This window comes from Leopardus geoffroyi, chromosome B4 (genome assembly GCF_018350155.1).
Source record: "Leopardus geoffroyi isolate Oge1 chromosome B4, O.geoffroyi_Oge1_pat1.0, whole genome shotgun sequence".
NCBI classification, from domain to species: domain Eukaryota; kingdom Metazoa; phylum Chordata; class Mammalia; order Carnivora; family Felidae; genus Leopardus; species Leopardus geoffroyi.
Genome location: NC_059341.1, coordinates 31883840 through 31904073, shown reverse-complemented (window position 1 = coordinate 31904073; position 20234 = coordinate 31883840). Strand labels below are relative to the sequence as shown.

The 20234-nt window shown below is 37.5% G+C and overlaps 1 protein-coding gene across 25 annotated transcripts in view; it reads right to left on the bottom strand.

Annotated features, from left to right (window-relative positions):
• CREM (cAMP responsive element modulator) overlaps positions 1 to 20234 on the bottom strand; it is a 70819-nt gene that overhangs the window by 34714 nt on the left and 15871 nt on the right. For 10 of the 25 annotated variants that reach the window (XM_045465534.1, XM_045465547.1, XM_045465532.1 and 7 more), the window contains exons 3-4: positions 14933 to 15056; positions 1151 to 1297 (exon numbers count right to left, since the gene is read on the bottom strand). The exons of 1 other annotated variant lie outside the window; for it this stretch is intronic. In XM_045465534.1, coding sequence (XP_045321490.1) covers positions 1151 to 1297; positions 14933 to 15056 — 271 coding nt within the window. Of the gene's footprint in view, positions 1 to 1150; positions 1298 to 1456; positions 2267 to 6602; positions 6837 to 14932; positions 15057 to 20234 lie in introns of those variants that run through there. 14 more of the 25 variants (XM_045465541.1, XM_045465542.1, XM_045465544.1 and 11 more) reach the window with 6 other exon arrangements.

The following is a 20234-nucleotide window of genomic DNA, read 5'->3' as shown; positions in this document are numbered from 1 at the left end:
AAGAAACAAAACAAACAAGCAAAGGGAAAAAAAGAGAGAGAGAGAGAGACAAACTAAGAAACAGACTCAGAGGACACACTGATGTTGGTTACCAGAGGAGAGGGGGAGTGGGGGATGAGTGAAATAGCTAGAGGGGATTAAGGAGTGTGCTTATGATAAGCATCAGGTGATGTATGGAAGTGTCAGATCACTATATTGTACATCTAAAACTAAAATTACACTGTTAACTGCAATTAAAATAAAAACTTGGGGCACCTGGGTGGCTCAGTCATTTGAGCATCCAACTTTGGTTCAGGTTGTAACCTCATGGTTTGTGAGTTCGAGCCCCTAATCGGACTCTGTGCTGACAGCTCAGAGCCTGGAGCCTGCTTCAGATTCTGTGTCTCCCTCTCTCTCTGCCCCTCCCCCATTCACATTATCTCTCTAAAAAATAAATAAACATTAAAAACATTTTTTTAAATAAAAACTTTAAAAAATGCATACTTAATTTGTATCTATTGATGCAAAAAATGTTTTTTCAAGAAATGTTAAGGATTCGTGACCAACTTTGATAATAATAAATAATAAAATAGATCTCCAGATCATAACCACAATAATCCTGTCTACAAAAACCAAGGTTTCATCTGAGAGGGGTTCGTGATGTAGAAGTCTAACACCAAGGTGACAATAATATCCTATGTTTCCTACAAATTAAACATATTAAAGATAAACTTAAATTTCCACCTACCTACTAATGTGAGTATTCATGAAAACAGCCAATACTATAATCTTTACTGTGTTTATCAGACATCTTTGCCAAAGAATCCTCAAAATATTTTTAAGCACCACTGGAGAGCTTTGCCAAATAAATCTGTGCTTGAGTACAGAGCAACAACTCAAAGATTAACTCATCTGACAATTACTCATTCTGCAAATTGAGAGCTAACAATCAAACTGCAAATCTTTGGTCAAATCTATGTATCTCACAGGGCACAACACACTCCATATAGGAAAGGGAAATTCCTCCAAACTTCTAATAAAAAGATTTGAGCATAAAAGCTACACAAAGAAAAAAAAAGATGGTAAATGAATTCGTAAAAGGGAAAAAAAAAAAAAAAAAAAAACAAAACTGAAGAAAGTCAAAGACCAATCATCCAGGAAGGAAGCTAACCTGAACAGTTTGTATTTGTGGTGACTGAATAACCGATGGCTGTGGTGTCTGAATTACTCCCTGGACATGCACAGTTTGGCCCGAAGGTAACTGCACTAGAGTTACAGCTGGGGAGCCTCTTCCGGTGCCTGATCCAGCTACAGAAACCTGCAAAAACGATCATCATTGAGGATTAAGGCTGGATCATTTTCTGTTCTTTTTGTTTTTGTTTTTTTTTTAAAGAAATACCAATCACTATTAGGACTGGCCAATTCTTCCTTTCTTTCTTCTGCTTCTAAGAAACGATGAGCGTGCTGGGGTACTTACCATTAGGAGGCGGTTACTGTGCTGGAACAGTCATTCTCTGATGTGATAGATATTAAAGAACCCATGCTCCTCACTTTCAGTTCCCATGCTTCGCTGGCGAAGAATGTTCCAAGCGCAAAGTTCTAAAGCAGTTAAACTACCTCACTACAACCTCAAGACTACCAACAGTGAATCCTTATTTTGGCCAGAGTATAAACTACCTAACTTCCTAAGAGAAACTGGAGACAGAACTTAAATGTGGTGAATTATTTTTTAATAAATGAAACGTTTGCCACATTCTAGTATTACTCCAGATGCAAGTTAATGCCTTATCTCTATGCTAATGGAAATCAGTTACTGTTATCCCCCCATAATCACAAAAAAGGCACAGGCCAGAGGAATTCCAAGACCCCTCATGCCCTTAGTGTGTGTGATCCAGAGAAAGTACATGCCTTGGAGCTGGTATGGCCCTCTTACAGATTCCCTCCCTGCTAGCTCAAGCATCTAGAGAAGAGGGCCAGAACCATCATTCAGCTTGCACAGAGTACAGCCATCTCCCAGCACCCCTGAGTGCTTTCAACAGAGACCTGTACCAGCAAAACACAATACCTCCACTCCCCTGGATTTAAAACCTGCTAAGTTTCCTACTGAGTAAACAACCCAATCCTATAGGCCAATGTAATCTTAGAAACTTTGCCTCCTTTTACTGTTTCACTACTCATTATAACCTACTCAAGAACCAAAGACTTTGGATATGAAATAAGTGAAATAAGCTACCAGCTTCTATCATGAATGGTAGTAGAACCACAAGATCTAAAACAAACTTTGAAGGAAGTCTCTGTGTAGTGCCTCACATTAAGAAACACCAATCTACTTTCCAATCTACTTATACTTTAAAGCAATTACTAAAAACTGGGTTTATAACAAATAATAAGATTTATTTACAAGATCATTTCCTTAGAAAGCAAACTTCTTCGGTAACCTGGAAGTAAAAATCGTTCTTCCATGCAAGAGAACCTATGTGGTGAGCATTGTACTGGGTGCACTAGGGTATAAAGTAGAATTGACAAAACTAACACCTAAGAAACAATAGCACGCCAAACAGTATAGAACTAATTGCTCCATCGTACAGGTCATGAAAGTCAAGGAGTACAGAATAGAAAGATCAGCATGGGCCTGAACAGTAAGTAGAGGCTTTGTGTAGAAGCCACAACTTGAGCTTGCATAACCCTGATATGAGCTTGCATAACCAACAGAAAAGGGCAGAGACACCCAAAATGTAGCCCACAGAGCAAATTCAGCCCACCTGCCCCTGCAGTATTATTGCCTACGTTAGATTTTTGGGGAAAGAAAAAGATCATGCCATAATAGAATCGATAAATTTAATAACTAGAAGTTAAAAAAAAAGGGGGGGAGGATTTGTTTTACAAATGACAAACCAGCACAAAAGACAAAGCTGTATGAATAATAAAAGGGCATCCACCCCTTTGTGGACCAATTACCAAAAGGTATTCTTTTCACCACACAAATAATTCTCAAACTTTTTAGTCTCTCAGGACACCTTTATACTCTTAAAAATTACTGATGATTCAAAAAGCTTTTGTTTATGTGATTTATATCCAGTAGGGTGCTGTCAACATTTGTCAATCAGTTTTTGGGAAAGGAGAACCTTGATTTGAAAGGTTTGCTGATTTCCATAATGTAAAAACTCCTACTGTGGCAGATTTCAAGTTACCAATGGATGACACTGAACATAAAGTTGGAAAAAGATGCACATAATTGGCTCTCACAAGTCAGCTCCAGTATACCGTTGGTTATGTGCATTGATATTTATCATATTAGAAATGAAAACTGAAACATTTTTACATTTTAAAAATAACAATTCCATTACATGCTAACATAAATAGCATTTTATTAAAAATAATTACATTTCCAAAACAAAATATTAGTGACAAGAGTATCAATGCTTTACTTTTTTATAAATTCTTTTAATGTCTGGTTTAATTTAAATCAGCTAAATTCTCATACCTACTTCTGCACTGAATCTGTTGCAATATGTTATTTTAGTCAATACCTGAAGAAAATTTGGACCTCACAGACATATCATTGGAAAAGGAAGAGTAATATAATAGCTTTTTCAAAATATGTGGATAGTGTTCTTTGTTACTACACGAAAACTCAACAGGTGGTTGCTTCACATAAAGATTAGTTGCAATGTGGAATCTGGAACCATATCAGTTACATCCACTGACCAGTCTTATACTTTGAATGGATCCCATGCATGATTCTGTAAAACCATGCAGTAGTTATCTGGAAAATATTGGCTCACTCAGTTAAGCAGATCTGCCAAATGCGGACACATTTCATGATACTTTATCAGAAAATCTCATTCATTAAAATCAACATCAATCTCATCAGAACACTATAAATACTGAAAAACTATCAAGTTCACAATGGTAGATGCAGGACTTCCAAAATTCAAACTGCTTAAAAAGCTTAAATTTTTTCATTGACAATAAACACTGTCAATTGTTTTCCTTGAAATGACAAGCTTACTTCATTTGCTTTTAAGAAAACGTTTTCCAAATGCTCAAGTTTGAATAGCATAGTTTGGCTATTTGCCACTCTTTTAAGAAAACTGATGTCCTATGGGAAAAAAACCCAGCTAGTTCATCTCGCCACTCAATTACTCAAGTGTTTTTCTTCAAGAACACCCGTCAGTTTTTACTACACAGAAATGCTTTCAGTAAACATACCGATTTCCTAACACAGAATATTAAAATAACATGTACTCAAGGGTCAAGGTTTGATACAATGGGTAATATTTATTGCTTCACCAGGGTATTTTTAAGTGAAACTGGTATTTTTTGGAAAACTGCAAGAGAATGTCCATGAAGAACACAATGACTACTGGTATAGTTTGATGCCTCTGACTTGATTCATGCTAAGGTGCCAACAGCTTTACCCCTACCCTCTTCTATTTTTACACCCATCAGTGCAAGTATCAATATAGAGAAAAAGGAAAAGAAGCCTTAGCATTATTATGAAAATACTTTAGTCCTCCTAAGCCTCCTGAAAGTCTCCTGGAGTCTCTCCTAGGGTTGTGCACACCACACTTTGAAAACTGCTACTGTATCCCAATGTAGCTCTTAGGCCCTGGCTCACAGCGTAAAGAACTGAGCACCACAGCAGGCTGTGATATCAACTACACCACAGCAGCACAGCCGGAACCAATATATCCAGTAACCCTGATAGAGAGTTCAGATGTCAGACTAAGTAAAATATAATATGAATTATACCCCAGGGTACTATAAGTATTACAGACTGGACCTGCAGATTGAGATGGCAGATCAGTTTTCTCAAAAGAATGGCCAATAGCCAAACAAATTATGCTATTCAAACTTGAGCTTTAGGATAACATTTTCTTAAAAGCAAATGAAGTGAGCTTGTCACTTCAAGAAAAACAACTGACAGTGTTTATGGTCAGTGATAAAATTCAAGCTTTTAAGCAGAAGTTTTAAATTTTGGAAATCCAGCTTCAAAGACTTTAGATATTTTGAAGAATGAACAACTCAAGAAAGATTCATACAGGTTTGATAAATATAAATCATGTTCTAAGTTGTTTTACTTACCTTTCAAGTATAATTTTCAAGATTTTAAATTATTAGATAATCACTCTATCAAAGTGGCTTAGTGTCAAGAATACCTGCTGTGGAAAGGGAGCTAATACAAACTGTATTCCTAGAATTCTGGAGATGAGTTATAGGAATTCTATAACTACAGTGAAACTTCTCTATGTCCAAACTCTGGGCAGTGCAATAGCTCACGGGTCAGCTCTTTTGTTAAACTGCTGAAATACACGTAGAGAACCAGCAGAAATGACATACCCTAGAGTTAGAATTAAGATATATCTTTGGGAAAAAAAAAAACAAAAACAAAAACAGAAAAACCCCTTAGATCTAGAGACATTCTATATTCAGACATTCTATTCCCATTGATTTTACCAAAACTGATGTGACTAGTATTAGTCCTATCACTGAACTGGTAGAGTTAATAGGCTAAACCGCTGTTATTCATTAAAAAACAAAACAAAACCTCATGTGGCTCCCTACATTTACATGTTAGTATTATCATTATATTATACTGATCACATGGGCCACAAGTGGAATATACAGCATCTTGAAGTGGTGTATTGTACACAGGTGGCATAGAACGAACACTGGCAATGATTCAAGAACATGCATGGAAGTTCTAAAGCCAAAAGTGGGTAAGTAAAGAAGCATCTTTTTGTTTTGTGTCAGGTGGTAGATTCAGTTTTAGGTAGGCCAGGTTGAAAGCAATGGTAGGGCAACGAAGTGAAAATGCTAATAAGAAGGAGAATTATGTGACTGATGCCTTAGAGCCAAAAAAACAAAGATCTGAGCAACACTAAGAAAGAGCAATCTATTGAAAGTATTATAATTACTTTATTCATAATGTGCAAACAGAATTCTAAAGAAGCTCTGGAAAAAGAAGAGAATTAATAGTCTTTCCTAAAAAGACATTGGTAAACGGACATAAACTTTAGTTCATCTGAACTAAAATATGCATACTGCAGGTAGAAATAGAGAAATATTTCTTATAAATGTCAACTACTCATTCCAAGGCTAAATACACACAAAAAATCTCACAGAAACAAGTCATACTTATGAATTAACTCATTCTTTTATTCTCTTGACAAATACTTATTGGGAGCCTGCCATGTGGACCAGTCTAGACAGTGGAGATAGTGAAAAAGTTTCTGCTCTCCCAGATCAGGAGACAGAAAACAGATGAAGAGACAAATGTATCATTTTGGGTGGTGTTAAATTCTTCAAAGAAAAATGAAGCGGAGTAAGAGATCAGAGATTGACAGGCAGGGGTAGTGTGGAAGGAGGCTAATCAAAATATACCTGTTGTGGAAAGCTTCTCAGAGGAGGGAACAGTTGCTTTTATAAAAAGCTTAAATGAAGAGAGGGAGAAGGCCATAGGAAGATCTATGAGTATATTCATCACATTCCAACAGTCATGTAGACAGCTCCTCAAAAAACAAAAAAATAAAATGGGCATATTTTATATTTCATATTTATATCTCTTTTTATGAGGCTCAAAAAGTGTGTAGAATGAACTCATAGTAGACATAATTTACCTTTTCTTCCAGATCCCCTGAATAATCCTCTTCTATTGGATGCCTGAAACATAGATTATGCTGATGCCACCACATCCACCACCAACCCCACTAGACAGTAGTTGATCTGAAGTTAAACTGATGCAACTGACAGCCTTACTTGGCTTTGCAATAATAATTTAAAAATCCTTATAACAACACTTGTAACTGGGAAAACCTCACAATGTTGTAACACAGCACTTGATTAGCACCTAGTGGACTACCTCCAATCCGTAGCCAGGTTCCCTTATGATGGGGTTTATGATGTCACAGTGCAGCTGCAAATGTCACAGAGCTATTGGGCCTGCATTCAAGACAGTTAATAAAGGGTGGGAAAAAAATGTGAATTCACATCATAGCAGATCTCACTGTCACTTCTGTTCCTGAGAAATCAAATCTACACATTACCTATTTTAAGGACTACAATTAAAATCTACTAATACTCTAAGCAAGAAGATGGGAAACTATCTTGATTTCTGTGTATTAAAACAAGATTCTTAAAAGAGTCTGTTTATTCTATGAGAAAAAAAAGTGTTTACAGAATATTTCACATATTTTAAGGTTGGAATCAGGGAGATAATATTATAAAAGTGAACACCTGAATAAGATGCAAAATATTTCATTTTATTTTTTTTTAAAGTTATTCTTGGGGCACTTGGGTGGCTCAGCTGGTTGAGAGTCCAACTTCAGCTCAGGTCATGATCTCACAACTCATGAGTTCAAGTCCCATGACGGGCTCTGTGCTGACAGCCCAGAGCCTGGAGCCTGCTTCAGATTCTGTGTCTCCCTCTCTCTCTCTCTGCCCCTCCCCCACTCACTGTGTGTGTGTGTGTGTGTGTGTGTGTGTGTGTGTATCTCAAAAATAAATAAAAACATTAAAAAATGAAAAGTTGTTCTTAATTGTACTAAATGAAGAAAACACAAAATGGAAAATATAGACTTTGTCTCATTTTTAGTGTCCTTCTTTCCTACAGAGTTTCTTTCTTTTCTATTTTTAAGTGTGGCTAACAGACTGCAAAATTCAACACAGTTAAATTTTACTTAATTTTACCTTGGGAATTTCAAATATTTACTGATAACACACTGAGCACATAAGACTCAGATTTTTATATCTACTATGTTAAAATTCTAAAGAGAACTCCATGGGAATGCTGTTGTCTCACATGCTTTTATTGTGTGGGGGGCATAAACAGATACTATATGAAATCTATAATCTGAATACTATAAGAAGGGGGAAGTGGGTCACAGTTTCTGGTACTGTAAATATAAATGGCCGAATATTAAGTCTCTTTAAAAAAATTCTCCTCTTGGGGCTCCTGGATGGCCTAGTCAGTTAAGCATCTGACTCTTTGGTTTTGGCTCAGGTCATAATCTCATGGGTTTGTGGGATCAAGCCCTACATTGGGCTCTGCACTGACAGCACAGAGCCAGCTTGGGATTCTCTCTCTCCCTCTCTCTGCATCTCGCTCATGCTCTTCTCAAAACAAATAAAAAATGAAATAAAATAAAAATAAAAACTAAAAATTTTTTTAAATTCTCCTCTTGAAAGCAAAGCAAATATTGGAATCAAGTCATTCTCAATTATACAGAGTCTATTTTGATTATACATACATCAAATAAGCAGGGAGGATCATTTGAGCACAAATTAAAATTAGGGGTTCCTCAGCCTTTGAAAAACAATGTTCTAGCTGATTTGTTTTTCCTACCTGATCCTTATAGTATCTTGAACTTCCTATTTGTAACAGTTGGAACATCATTTTTTATGCTAACCAATATGAGATGTGCTTCATTAATCATACTATATTTAAAAAAAAATTTTTTTTTTCAACGTTTATTTATTTTTGGGACAGAGAGAGACAGAGCATGAACGGGGGAGGGGCAGAGAGAGAGGGAGACACAGAATCGGAAACAGGCTCCAGGCTCTGAGCCATCAGCCCAGAGCCTGATGCGGGGCTCGAACTCACGGACCGCGAGATCGTGACCTGGCTGAAGTCGGACGCTTAACCGACTGCGCCACCCAGGCGCCCCAATCATACTATATTTTAAAAGCACTATGAAAATGAGTATTATCTTAAAGAAGTCATAATTCTTTTAACTTGAGAACTTTTAAAAATCAATTTTATATTTGGTTTCAGTAAGACTGGAACTAAAACTGATCATAATTACATATTTGCCAGATGCAAATAAGCACACCTAATGAAGCTGCAGTGAAATCCTGAGCCCAAAATGGCATTTACCGAGCAGATATAAGAATCATAACTATTGAAACTACTCTTAACAATAATACAGATCATTTCTAATAACAAATAAGAAATGTATATGCCAAAAGCCAGAAACCACAGAACGAATGCTGAAAACCACTTATTAGCCAAACTTCAGGTTAATCTTTATTTCTGAGCAAAAAACTCTTTGTAAGAATGTCTATAAAGCAAATTGCAATTCACTTGAATTATTTTATTTTGTTTCTTCAAGCAATAATTTGGTGTAAGTTCCTAAAGAGTACTGAACTGGCAAAAAAACAAAAACAAAAGCAAATACAAAACCCCGTAAAAAAAAGTAGTAACAGGGGCACCTTGCTGGCTCGGTTGGAAGAATGTGTGATTCCTGATGTAAGTTCGAGGTTCACATTAGGTGTAGAGATTACTTCAAAAATAAACTTCTTTAAAAAATAGTAATGGGGCACCTGGGTGGCGCAGTCGGTTAAGCGTCCGACTTCAGCCAGGTCACGATCTCGCGGTCCGTGAGTTCGAGCCCCGCGTCGGGCTCTGGGCTGATGGCTCAGAGCCTGGAGCCTGTTTCCGATTCTGTGTCTCCCTCTCTCTCTGCCCCTCCCCCGTTCATGCTCTGTCTCTCTCTGTCCCAAAAAAAAAAAAAAAAAAAAAAAAAAGTTGAAAAAAAAATTGAAAAAAAATAGTAATAATAAACAAAATGTGGTGTAAAAAAAAAAAATAAAATATACACACACACACACACACACACAAAGGAATATTATTCAGCCTTTAAACGGAAAAAAATCCTATCACATACTATGACACGGATGAACCTGGAGGACATAATGCTATGTGAAATAAGCCATTCACAAAAAGACAAATACTGATCCATCCACTTACATGAAGTATCTAAAAGTAGTTAAATTCATAAAAACAGAAGGTAGAGTGGTGGTTACCAGGGGTGAAAGCAGGGGTAAAAGAAAGTTTGTATTTAATGGGTACAGACCTTTGGATTTACAAGATGAAAATATTCTGGAGATCTGTTTCACAACAGTGTGAATATTCTTAACAGAAAACATAAAACTCATACACTAAAATGTGTCTTTTGTTAAATCATTCCTGCTTCAACCCCTCGCTGCATGCCAGGCCTGCTTTCTTCTTCTTTTTAAAAAAAAAAAAAAATTTTTTTTTAATGTTTATCTTTTGAGAGAGAGACAGAGCACGAGCAGGGGATGGGCCGAGAGAGAGGGAAACACAGAATTTGAAGCAGGCTCCAGGCTCTGACCTGTCAGCGCTCACGAACTGCAAGATCATGACCTGAGCCAAAGTGGACGCTTAACTGCTAACTGACTGAGCCACCCAGACGTCCCTGGGCCTGCTTTATTCTGAGGTGCTTCTTTAAATACTGTTTGCATTTAGAACAGACAGGATAAGAAAGGAGATCAGCAGAGCATATAATCCTTGAACAGTCCCTAGTGGTTTTCTCTGCTGCCTATAGTCTCCTTGTTTCCAAAAATACACAGGTCCAAAGGAAAGATTAAATTTTATATTGGAACAAATTCTCTTGAGGCAATATAATGACCCTGATTATCTCCAGAGCTTCGAGCTCCATGACTCCTGTGATTCTGCTCCTTTCATCTTTGCTGAAAGCTTGAGAACTGGTCATTTATAAAGAAGAGGTATTTCAGAGAAGAGGTGCCAAACTCAGGCCCACAGACTTCATCAGCCGCTCTAAGGAATGAGGCTCCAGAAAGCTAGTTTTAAAGCACATCCTTTCCAGTGGCTCCATGTGGATTATTACCTCACCTACCCACATCTTCATGGTGGCATTAACAATCCCCAAGAGGCTTACAACAAGTAAAGTTCAGGGTGTCCTCAATCTTGTTTTCAGAGTAGAGTACACATTTGTGAGATAAATGGGAAATGTGAATAAGAAGTGCATATTATGTCAAGGAATTATGCTTGATTTTATTAGGTATGACTGTGATATTTGTTACAGTAAGAAAAGTCCATAATCTTTTATAAGTTGTATACTCAGAAGTAGGAGTAAAATGACATGATGTCTGAAATTTGCAGAGTTGCTTCAAATACTTCAACAAAAAAAGAAGATAGATGAGACTATAAAATCTTAGTAACTGTTTATATATACATACATATAAATTTATAGTCGCATTGTTCTAGTCTTGTATATGTTTGAAATCTTACATTATAAAAGAAAGTTTAACTTGCCATTATCCATTTAAAGGTTATATTATTTCCAGAGGATGTGTGACTATTTTAAAACTAATTGTATATACAGTAATATATACATATGTATATACTTATACACACACACGCGCGCGCACACACACACATACATATATATGTATATATATACATATATATATATGTGTGTATATATACACATGTGTATATACACACATATATATATATACATATATAGTAATTTTGCTTTTCACCATTTTAGCTTTTGGACAGGGTTTTTTCCTGGTTTGGTTATCTAAAATAAACTCTCCAGGGATGCCTGGGTGGCCCAGCTGGGTTAGGTGTCCGACTCCAGCTCAGGTCAAGATCTCACGGTTCGTGAGTTCAAGCCAAGTAGGGGTCTGAGCAGACAGTGCGGAGCCTGTTTCAGATCCTCTCTTCCTCTGCCCCTCCCCTGCACGTGTGTGCTCTCTCTTGCGCTCTCTCTCTCTCTAAATAAATAAATAAAAACTTTAAAAATAATAATAAAGTAAAATAAAATAAACTCTCCAATTTATTACCAAGAGTTTTTCCAAGGGGAGAGGGGAATGGAATCTAGTCTTACATGGCAACACATACACTTAACAAAGAAGAAAGCAGCTTCAATTAAAAATAAATCAACATGAAAAATAACTCAGGCAAGAAGAAAGCCAACTCACAATTTAACCTCCAGGATTTGCCACCCCAGGGTCTGTTTATGGAAACTCCTGCTTTCCAGCTCTTTGACATTATCAACACTGTGACTTCTATATACTTTTGAAGACACACAGAAGGAAAAGACTCCACTTATATCTGGGAAGTTATAAAACAGAAAAACTGGAAACTTAAAACTCTAGCCTCCCTTTGTACACACAGAGGCCTGAGGGCACAGAGCAAGCTCAAGCTGTCAGATCTTCATGAATGTGATGGTTTTTGGAGTACGCTTGATTTGGTTTTTGGAGTACCCTTGATTAGCAGAAGCTTTGGAAAAGCCAGGGTACTCAAAACTACTACTAACAAATGATCAGATGCAAAGGATCAAACTGATCAAATCTTTTGGTCTTTTTGTTCCTATACTAGTTAATGATAATTTGACCATGTAAAAATGAAATTAAATGTTACAAATTCCTCTCTATACAAATAGTCCTCTAATCTGAAAAAAAATGAAACAGGTGGCAAGTATACATTGACATCAGGAATTATTCAGAAGAGTAGTCACTTTTAGTATGCATTATAGGTTTAAAAAAGAGTTCAACCTGATTTCCTAATACTTATATAGTATTGCATAATAATGAATACCTCATAAATGAACAGCTTCAGGCATCACAAGAATATAAATTGGTAATCATGTTTAGAAAATTTTGATTACTAAGAACTGTGTCCTAATTCTTCAAAAAATCATGATCCATGCATGGCACAGAGAATAACTCTTAGTTAACCAAAATAATCAATGATTTGACACAAGGGTTATCTTAATCTCTCAACATGCTTAATGTGTGTAAGATAAAAACCATAGTTTATTTTTTGATCCAATCTTTAAGACACATAGAAAATAAAATACTAGAGCAAGTTCATGTACTTGCTATTCAGATTTAATAAATACCAACATTTGATTAGTTGAGACAGTTAAAAAAGCAAGCATTATAAATGTAAGCCATAGGCTTTTCCTAGGTCTGATTCAGCCTTCTCACACACGTGTCTCTCTCTTTCCATTTTCCTCAAAACACTCAACTTTCCCATACCCCTGTTCTAACTTTCTCATACCCCTGTTCTCATTCCTTTGTCTCACAGATCCATCTTTCTCTATAATTACACAGAAAAATTTCTTGAAGAATCTATACTCCCAATTTCTACCTCCTCTACCTCTTATTCATTTTCTAATCTACTAAAATCTAGTTTCTGTTCACTGGACTCTTATTTAATTCTAAGACCTCATAAATTCAAGGTTATTTTTCAGACTTCATATTACTTGAACACTTTACCAACTTCTGAACTGAGGCTCACAGAGCTGGGTGTCACCCAGGCTGAAGGTCCTCAGAATTGCAAATTATCAGTTTTAGACAATGGAGAGCTATTGTTTTGACTGTGCAGGCCCACAAGAGGGAGGGGGAGGCTCTGTGAGGCTAAGTGAGCCAGTACCTAAGAGGAGGGCGGTGGAGGCGAAAGGAAGATTTGCTTTCAAATACTGCTTCAGCAAAGAAGGGCAGAATTACAGATCAGGAATCATAGTGATAAAAGCTCTAGAGGATCACAAATTTATGAAAAAATATATGTGTACTGTATTCTATTTACATGGATCATAAGACTAAAAGATATATACCAAAATGTTAACAATGATTAAATTTCTGGATGTCAAGATTATGGACAGTTTTTATTTTCTTCTATATAATAATACATATTTTGTTAATTCTCTACAATGAACATATATTTTGTTAATAAGAAAAAGGCTGCCCCCCCTTTTAAATAGCAAAAGGTCTGCATGCCTGTGTCAGGGTAACAAAGAGGGGGTGTTGCCAGGGAGATGCAGTTCCACAGAACACTTGTGAGAAAACCCCCAGGGGGTGAGTGGGTGTTAGAAGTTTGAAGGAGGAAGGAAAAGCAGGCTGGGTGCTTGGGGTCCTGTCCTGGGGATGAAGGACCTCACAAGAACCAGTCTGGCCTGAAACAACCCAGGAAGTACCTGGTGTTCCCCCTGGACCTCCAGTCAGCCATCTGGGTCCTTTCTATCCTCCCTTCAAGATCCTATGAAAATCTCACCACTCCACCATATCCCATAATACCATGATTCCACATAAATGGTGTCCTCTCTACCCGTTGGTTGACTTCCAATCCAACCTCCACATAGTCCACACAGCTACTAGTGTTCTAAACATAGTGAACATGGAAATATTTCAAGAATATTTAGAATCCAGGATACTCTACACTGTCAAATGTACATGACCTCTGCATACCTTTACCAACTCAGCATCCTAGCCCTGATGCTGGGCTCCAATTAGTTTCTACACCTGTAGTTCCCTGACACCATGTACTCTCTGGCTTTATGCCTCTGCACACACTCTTTCCTGGCCTACCATATGCTTCCCTATCCTTGTCCGCATGGCAGACTCCTACATCAAACCCTTTACATCTAGCTCAAAAGTAAGAATCCTCCGCAAAGTACTCCCAGTTAGCAGCTGCTCCCTCTCCTCTGTCAGCCTTACATAAAGTTTTATGGCACTTCTTACACTATTGGAATTATCATCCAAACACCTGTCTTCCCCACTAAACCATAAGATATTTAAGGCCAGAAACTACACCTCCCCATGCATCTAGCAAAATACCTACACACTGTAGGTACTCAATAAATATTTGATGAGCTAAATAAACAAATGTGTTTGTTTTTACTACATATTTTTATACATATCTCAGAAATAAATTTTAGGAGCTGAAAACCAGGCACTAACTCATACTGGTAGTCTCTAAATGAGACCAATTCAAAGATCTAGCTAAAAAGAAAGTAAAGATCAAAGCAAATATATACCAGGCAAATGGGAAGATTTCTGCAGTACTTCTACCCGAGAATATAAGACTATACCAACTTGGAATTACCAACCTTCTCAAACAGTAACTTGAGGATTACGTATCGTGGACAGGTTTTTGTTTTTCCTTTTGCATAAGTGGTGGTGGTGGAGGGAGCACAGCAAAGTGTCTGTTACAAGGCAAAAGTAATTAAAATACGTATCTTCTCTTTGAAATCAAATCAGCAAGAATGGCTGATAACCAGGGAACAGAGGAAACTTAAGGTCGGTCAACTTCAAGAAAATAGAATCTGCACATACTTCTTATTTCCATATAGTTTAACTTTCATCAGTGCCTGCCTACTGCCTACATTAAATTTACCTGAGCTAAGGTAGGGATTGAATTTTGACCAGTCTGGGTCTGCATATCAGCAGATTCTCTCTCTGCCACAGAATCTGTTACACTTCCATCCTGCTGAGATTCAATTGTTTCCATGGTCATTTGTCTGAAAAGACAATAAAAAGGAAGAAGTATTAAGACCCTTTCTGAAAAATTTCTCTGCTTTTACCTGGCCTTCTGATATTCATTTCTGTCATCCAACTGTTCTGCCTTACTTTTTAAGAAATAGGTTCAGTGGCAGTCTTAACTCTCCAAACTAACTCTGCTCACCGGACACAAACATTACCAAGGGAGCCCTGCAAAATGTTTTATGGGAATTCATTTATTAAAAAAAAATTTTTAACCTTATAAGAATGTCTCCTTGATAATTATTTTAAGCCCTCTAGTATAAATGAGTGAAAAAATTAGGTTTTCTATTTTACAGTGAGTATAAATATTCTAGGACTCTCAAGGCTTAATATACCTGCTTGATAATATATACTATCAAAGAATTTCCCCATTGTCTAAATTAAATGCATTATAATATAAAGATGTGTCTAGCTTTGCCAGCACTAAGTTTCTGATAAGCCCCTCAAACTCAATCACACAGGGTTGACCACATGTTCTGCAACTCCCCAGTTCCTTAAAAAAGAGAATCTAATTTTTTCAGGAAAAACTTTTGACATAGTTTTGTCTGTGATTTCAATTTAAGTTAATGATTTCTACATTTCTATATTTTATCCTGCTAGAAGAAATTACAAAATACAAACAGAATGAATTAAACAAAATCAAATTTTACAAACTTATAGGAACTATGTTGTCTACTCTTATACATCTTTTCAACTGTCAATGATACAATGTGTTTTTCTCAGTTTGGTAGTCTAAATACATAGCCCATAAGTATGCAAGCCACTTAGAACTTTGAATTAAAATGTACAGACTTTTCTTCCAGAGGTAGTTACAGATCCTACAGATCTTTCATCTATGTCTTGCACTCAATTATCTTCTTTTGTATTTCAATAGTCACTACCTGAATCCAAGCCTTCCATCCTCAAACCTAAGAGTTACTCCTCACTACTGAAAAGCATTTCAGTACTTACAACTGATCATGACAATTTAGAGCAATTATAAAAGATAAAAATCTACAGTCTACTATAAAAAAATGTCTTTCCCTCAACACTCCCCAATTCCCCTTATCTCTCATTATTTTCCAGAATAGTCTAGCTAAGGATAGATCATCACCCTGTATAAACTGACAATTCTTAAGGCTCTGCTTTTGCTTATGTGAACAGTTCCCAAAAAGAATACCTCAGAACATTAGTTCTGCAGGATATGAAAAGGTATTATCATTAAAAGAGGGTAAGGGATGGGGTGCCTGGGTGGTTCAGTCAGTTAAGCATTCAACTCTTGATCTCGGCTCAGGTCATGATCTCGTGGTCGTGAGAATGAGCCCAGCATGCCCTGTGTTGACGGCATGGAGCCAGCTTGGGACTTTCTCTCTGCCCTTCCCCATCTTGCTCTTGTGTGCACTCTCTCTCTCTCTCTCAAAATAAATAAACTTTTTTTTTTTAAAAAAGAGAGGGTAATGGAACACTTAATGAAAAAGTTGTAAGTATCCAGGGTTAAAAGGTTTTCTTTGCTGAACTTCTAAGAAGCCTGAATATGCTAGTGTGCTTTCAGAAGGTGAAGGGTGCAATAGGCAGCATTTTCCAAAAGTATCTGCCCACCAAAGACTTTTTCCACCTGGTAGGTCCCAGAAGTGGTGTTTTGAAAACAACTTGAGAAATGTTGTCTTATGCTATTTCTTACACCTTTTAAAGCTCTCTAAAGGCTCTGCCAAGAACTTGAGTCTCAACTCAAACACTATATATGCTAGAAGGCCTTCTCCAATAAACTATTCATTTTAGAAACATTTAGTTAGCTCCATCTACATGACAGGTCCTGAAAATACAAAAGTGGGTAAATCACAGTCTGTGCCCTGAAGGAATTTATTCATTAGTGGGTCCCTGGACAACCCTTATCAGAAGTAACTAATGTACTTGTTTTGGGGTGGGGGGTGAGAAGCAGATTCCCAGGCTCAACCCCAAATCTACTGAATCAAACTTTCTGGGACATCCAATTTTTTTAAATCCAAGAGATTCTGATATATATTAAAATCTAGGAAAAACTTAGCTTATTGGTCAATTCTATCAGGTAGACCCACAAAAGGGGAACACAAGTAACTTTTTTTTTAATGTTTATTTTTATTTTATTTTCAAGACAGAGAGAGAGAGACAGAGTGAGAGTTGGGGAGGGGCAGAAACAGAGGGAAACACAGATTCTGAAGCAGGCCCCAGGCTCCGAGCTGTCAGCACAGAGCCTGATGTGGGGCTCAGCTCAAACACACAAACCACAAGATGATGACCTGAGCCAAAGTCAGACGCTTAACCAACTGAGCCACCCAGGAGCCCCAAAGTAACTTCTTAAATTGTGTCAAGGATGTTATGCATAAAATGCTTTGGGAAATATAGGAAGTAAGGATTATACCTGCCTGAGGATAGGGCCATATGAGTTGTGTATTAAACAATAAGAAGAATTTAACCAGGTAGAAGAGGAAAGGAGAACTATGAGAGGAAGTAAAGTATGGAGCATAGTTAGAAAACACAATAGCTGATGGTGGTAGAGAATCTGGCTGCTAAGGGAGCCTACTTAGATTCAGTGAGGAAGAGGCAAAGCAGGACTGTAGAAGTAGGGCTAGAAAAGGTTGAACGGAACCAGAGAAAGAATAGCTTTTAATGATCTAGAGAGAAAAAAAATTTCCACCTCACTCATATGCCTCCTCTACTCTAGGTCCTTTAGTGTATTTTGTCCATCTATATAGTATAACGTTTCAACTATTTGATATCTACATAGAATTCAGTAAACAAGTCAACAATAAGCCAAAGTTACTTGTTAACAGGCAAAACAAATGGCCTAAGATCCATACACTAAAACTTATAAAACAAAGAGAACTTCTCATGGGTTCATACTTTAAACTCATTGATTTTTATTTCAAAACAATTCTCAATCATCTAGTTTCTAAAAATACTAGATATAAGAAGTGACAGCTGACAATGGCAGGGATGGAGGGGGAATAATACAGAACATAATAAGCAGATCTAGAATTCCAAGTGTGTGGCAATTGGGTCCATACAGCATAAAGTTGCCAAGTTCTTTACATTCAAGAAATTGAAAAATGTAGGAGTTAAAATTCAATAATGATAAGTATCATAACTATCCTGAGTCATCAACTAAACTAATATACTCAGTCTACGTTAAGGAAAGAGATACACATAATAGAATGCAGGAAGACTCTCATCATAAAAAGCTCTATTGGGGGCACCTGGGTTGCTCAGTCGGTCAATCATCTGTCTCTTGATTTTGGCTCAGGTCATGACTCATGGTTCCTAAGATTGAGCCCCACATTGGGCTCTGTGCTGACTCCACAGAGCTTGCTTGGGATTCTCTCTCTCCATCTCTCTCTGCCCCTCCCCTGCTCGTGCTCGCTCTCTCTCTCTCTCTCTCTCAAAAAATAAACATTTAAGGAAAAAAAAAAAAAAACGTTAATGCTTAAAAGGTCACCTGAAACTAGGACTCATTTTTTGAGATATAATAAAAGACTTTGTAAGTTATTAAGCATTTTAATTGTTTTGCACATGAAAGTGTTTTTATATACATTATCTCAATCACCTTACTTGGACCATTTTTCTCCTGGGTATTTCCCACAGTTCAATCCTTTGCCCTTTTCCTTTTTTCAATCTACATACTATGGCTCCTTCAGTCCTGTATGCAGATGACTCCCAAGTCTGTATTTGTGCACACTCCCCTCCTATGATGCACCTCAATCTACAGTTTTCACATACCTGTCCCTTCCCTAATATTCCTTCTTTTAGTCAAGAGTATTCAAGCACCAAAGCTACAGGTTACAAGCGTGTGTCTACATGTGAGTCAGTAGCAGATCAGCTACAAAAACCCACCCAGCTAAATATCACCCAAATCAGGATGCCATGATGAGCTGAGCCTCCCAGTAAAGAAAGGCAGAAATGGGAGGTCAGCAGCCACCCCTGTTCATCTTCCCCGCCACATGTGGTGTCATCCATTATAACTTCCTTTCCCAACACTGGACCAAGCTGCTGAGTTGCTGCTCCTCACAACTGCTGCTGTCCATTCTAAAGATGACATATCACACTTGGCCTCCCTGTAAGCCATGACTAAACCATGATGCCCCTTCCTCCATGCCAGAATCATATCCATTAATACCTCACATTCCTATTTCCCCAGTCACCATCAAAGATGTAAGCTCCTCCCATACTCCACTGTCCCTCTCATAAATAGTGCTTCCTTTCCCTCCGTATTTCAGTTGCTTATTCCTACTCCTATTCTTCCAAGCCCTTGCAATGTGCTATCTGGAACTCCCAACACTCCCTTCGGTCCTCTCAAGAGGGACCAGCTTGTCTTCCCACACCTAATCAGGATTAGAATGTTGACCTGGTATCATCTTTGTTCCTCACTATTTCTCAGCTGTTCCTCCTCTGTGTCTTTGTAGAAATCCCTGTTCTGTTGAGGCCCAAGGATATTAGGTGTACCATCTTACATTCATCCATATGATAATCATCTTCTCTACATCCAGGATGTAAAGTGAAGACTTTAGCACTTGACTTAAGAGCTTTCCTCTCCACTATTCTATGTTCAACACTCAAAGGAAGGACCCCTGCCTCACCCTGATGCTTTAGTGCAAGATTTTCTCTACTTCACTTCAGCCATCTACTTAGCTGGTCTTACAATGGACCTAGACCATGTCCCAAACTATTCCACCTATGAAATGATTCTGACATCCCACCCTAACTACAACATTCTATTCTCCCAGGTGACACCCACCCTTGATTACTCCCATCACACCTGTTGTTCCACCACACTGAGATCTCCAGACCACTTTCTCCCTTTCCATCAGCCTCCCCCTTTCTTCATATCTCATCCTACTCAGCTTAGAATCCATGGTTTCTCATTTCAATTACTGTCTCCCAATACTCTAAATTCTCTTATCCCTTTTCTTTTTGTTGTATCTGCCTAGTAAATACCAATTTCAGATAAAACCAATTCAATCTCCTCTATGACTCTATGAACAATACTGAATAAAATTATAAAACAATATTATTAAGGCTATTGAATTCATGGTTTTTAACCTCAAATGGGAAGTAATCTTACTGTTTCCCTAGTGAACTTACTTTCCCATTCTGTACAACTCTTTCAAATGTTTCTCCCTCTTCTCAAATCCCTGAGCTCACCT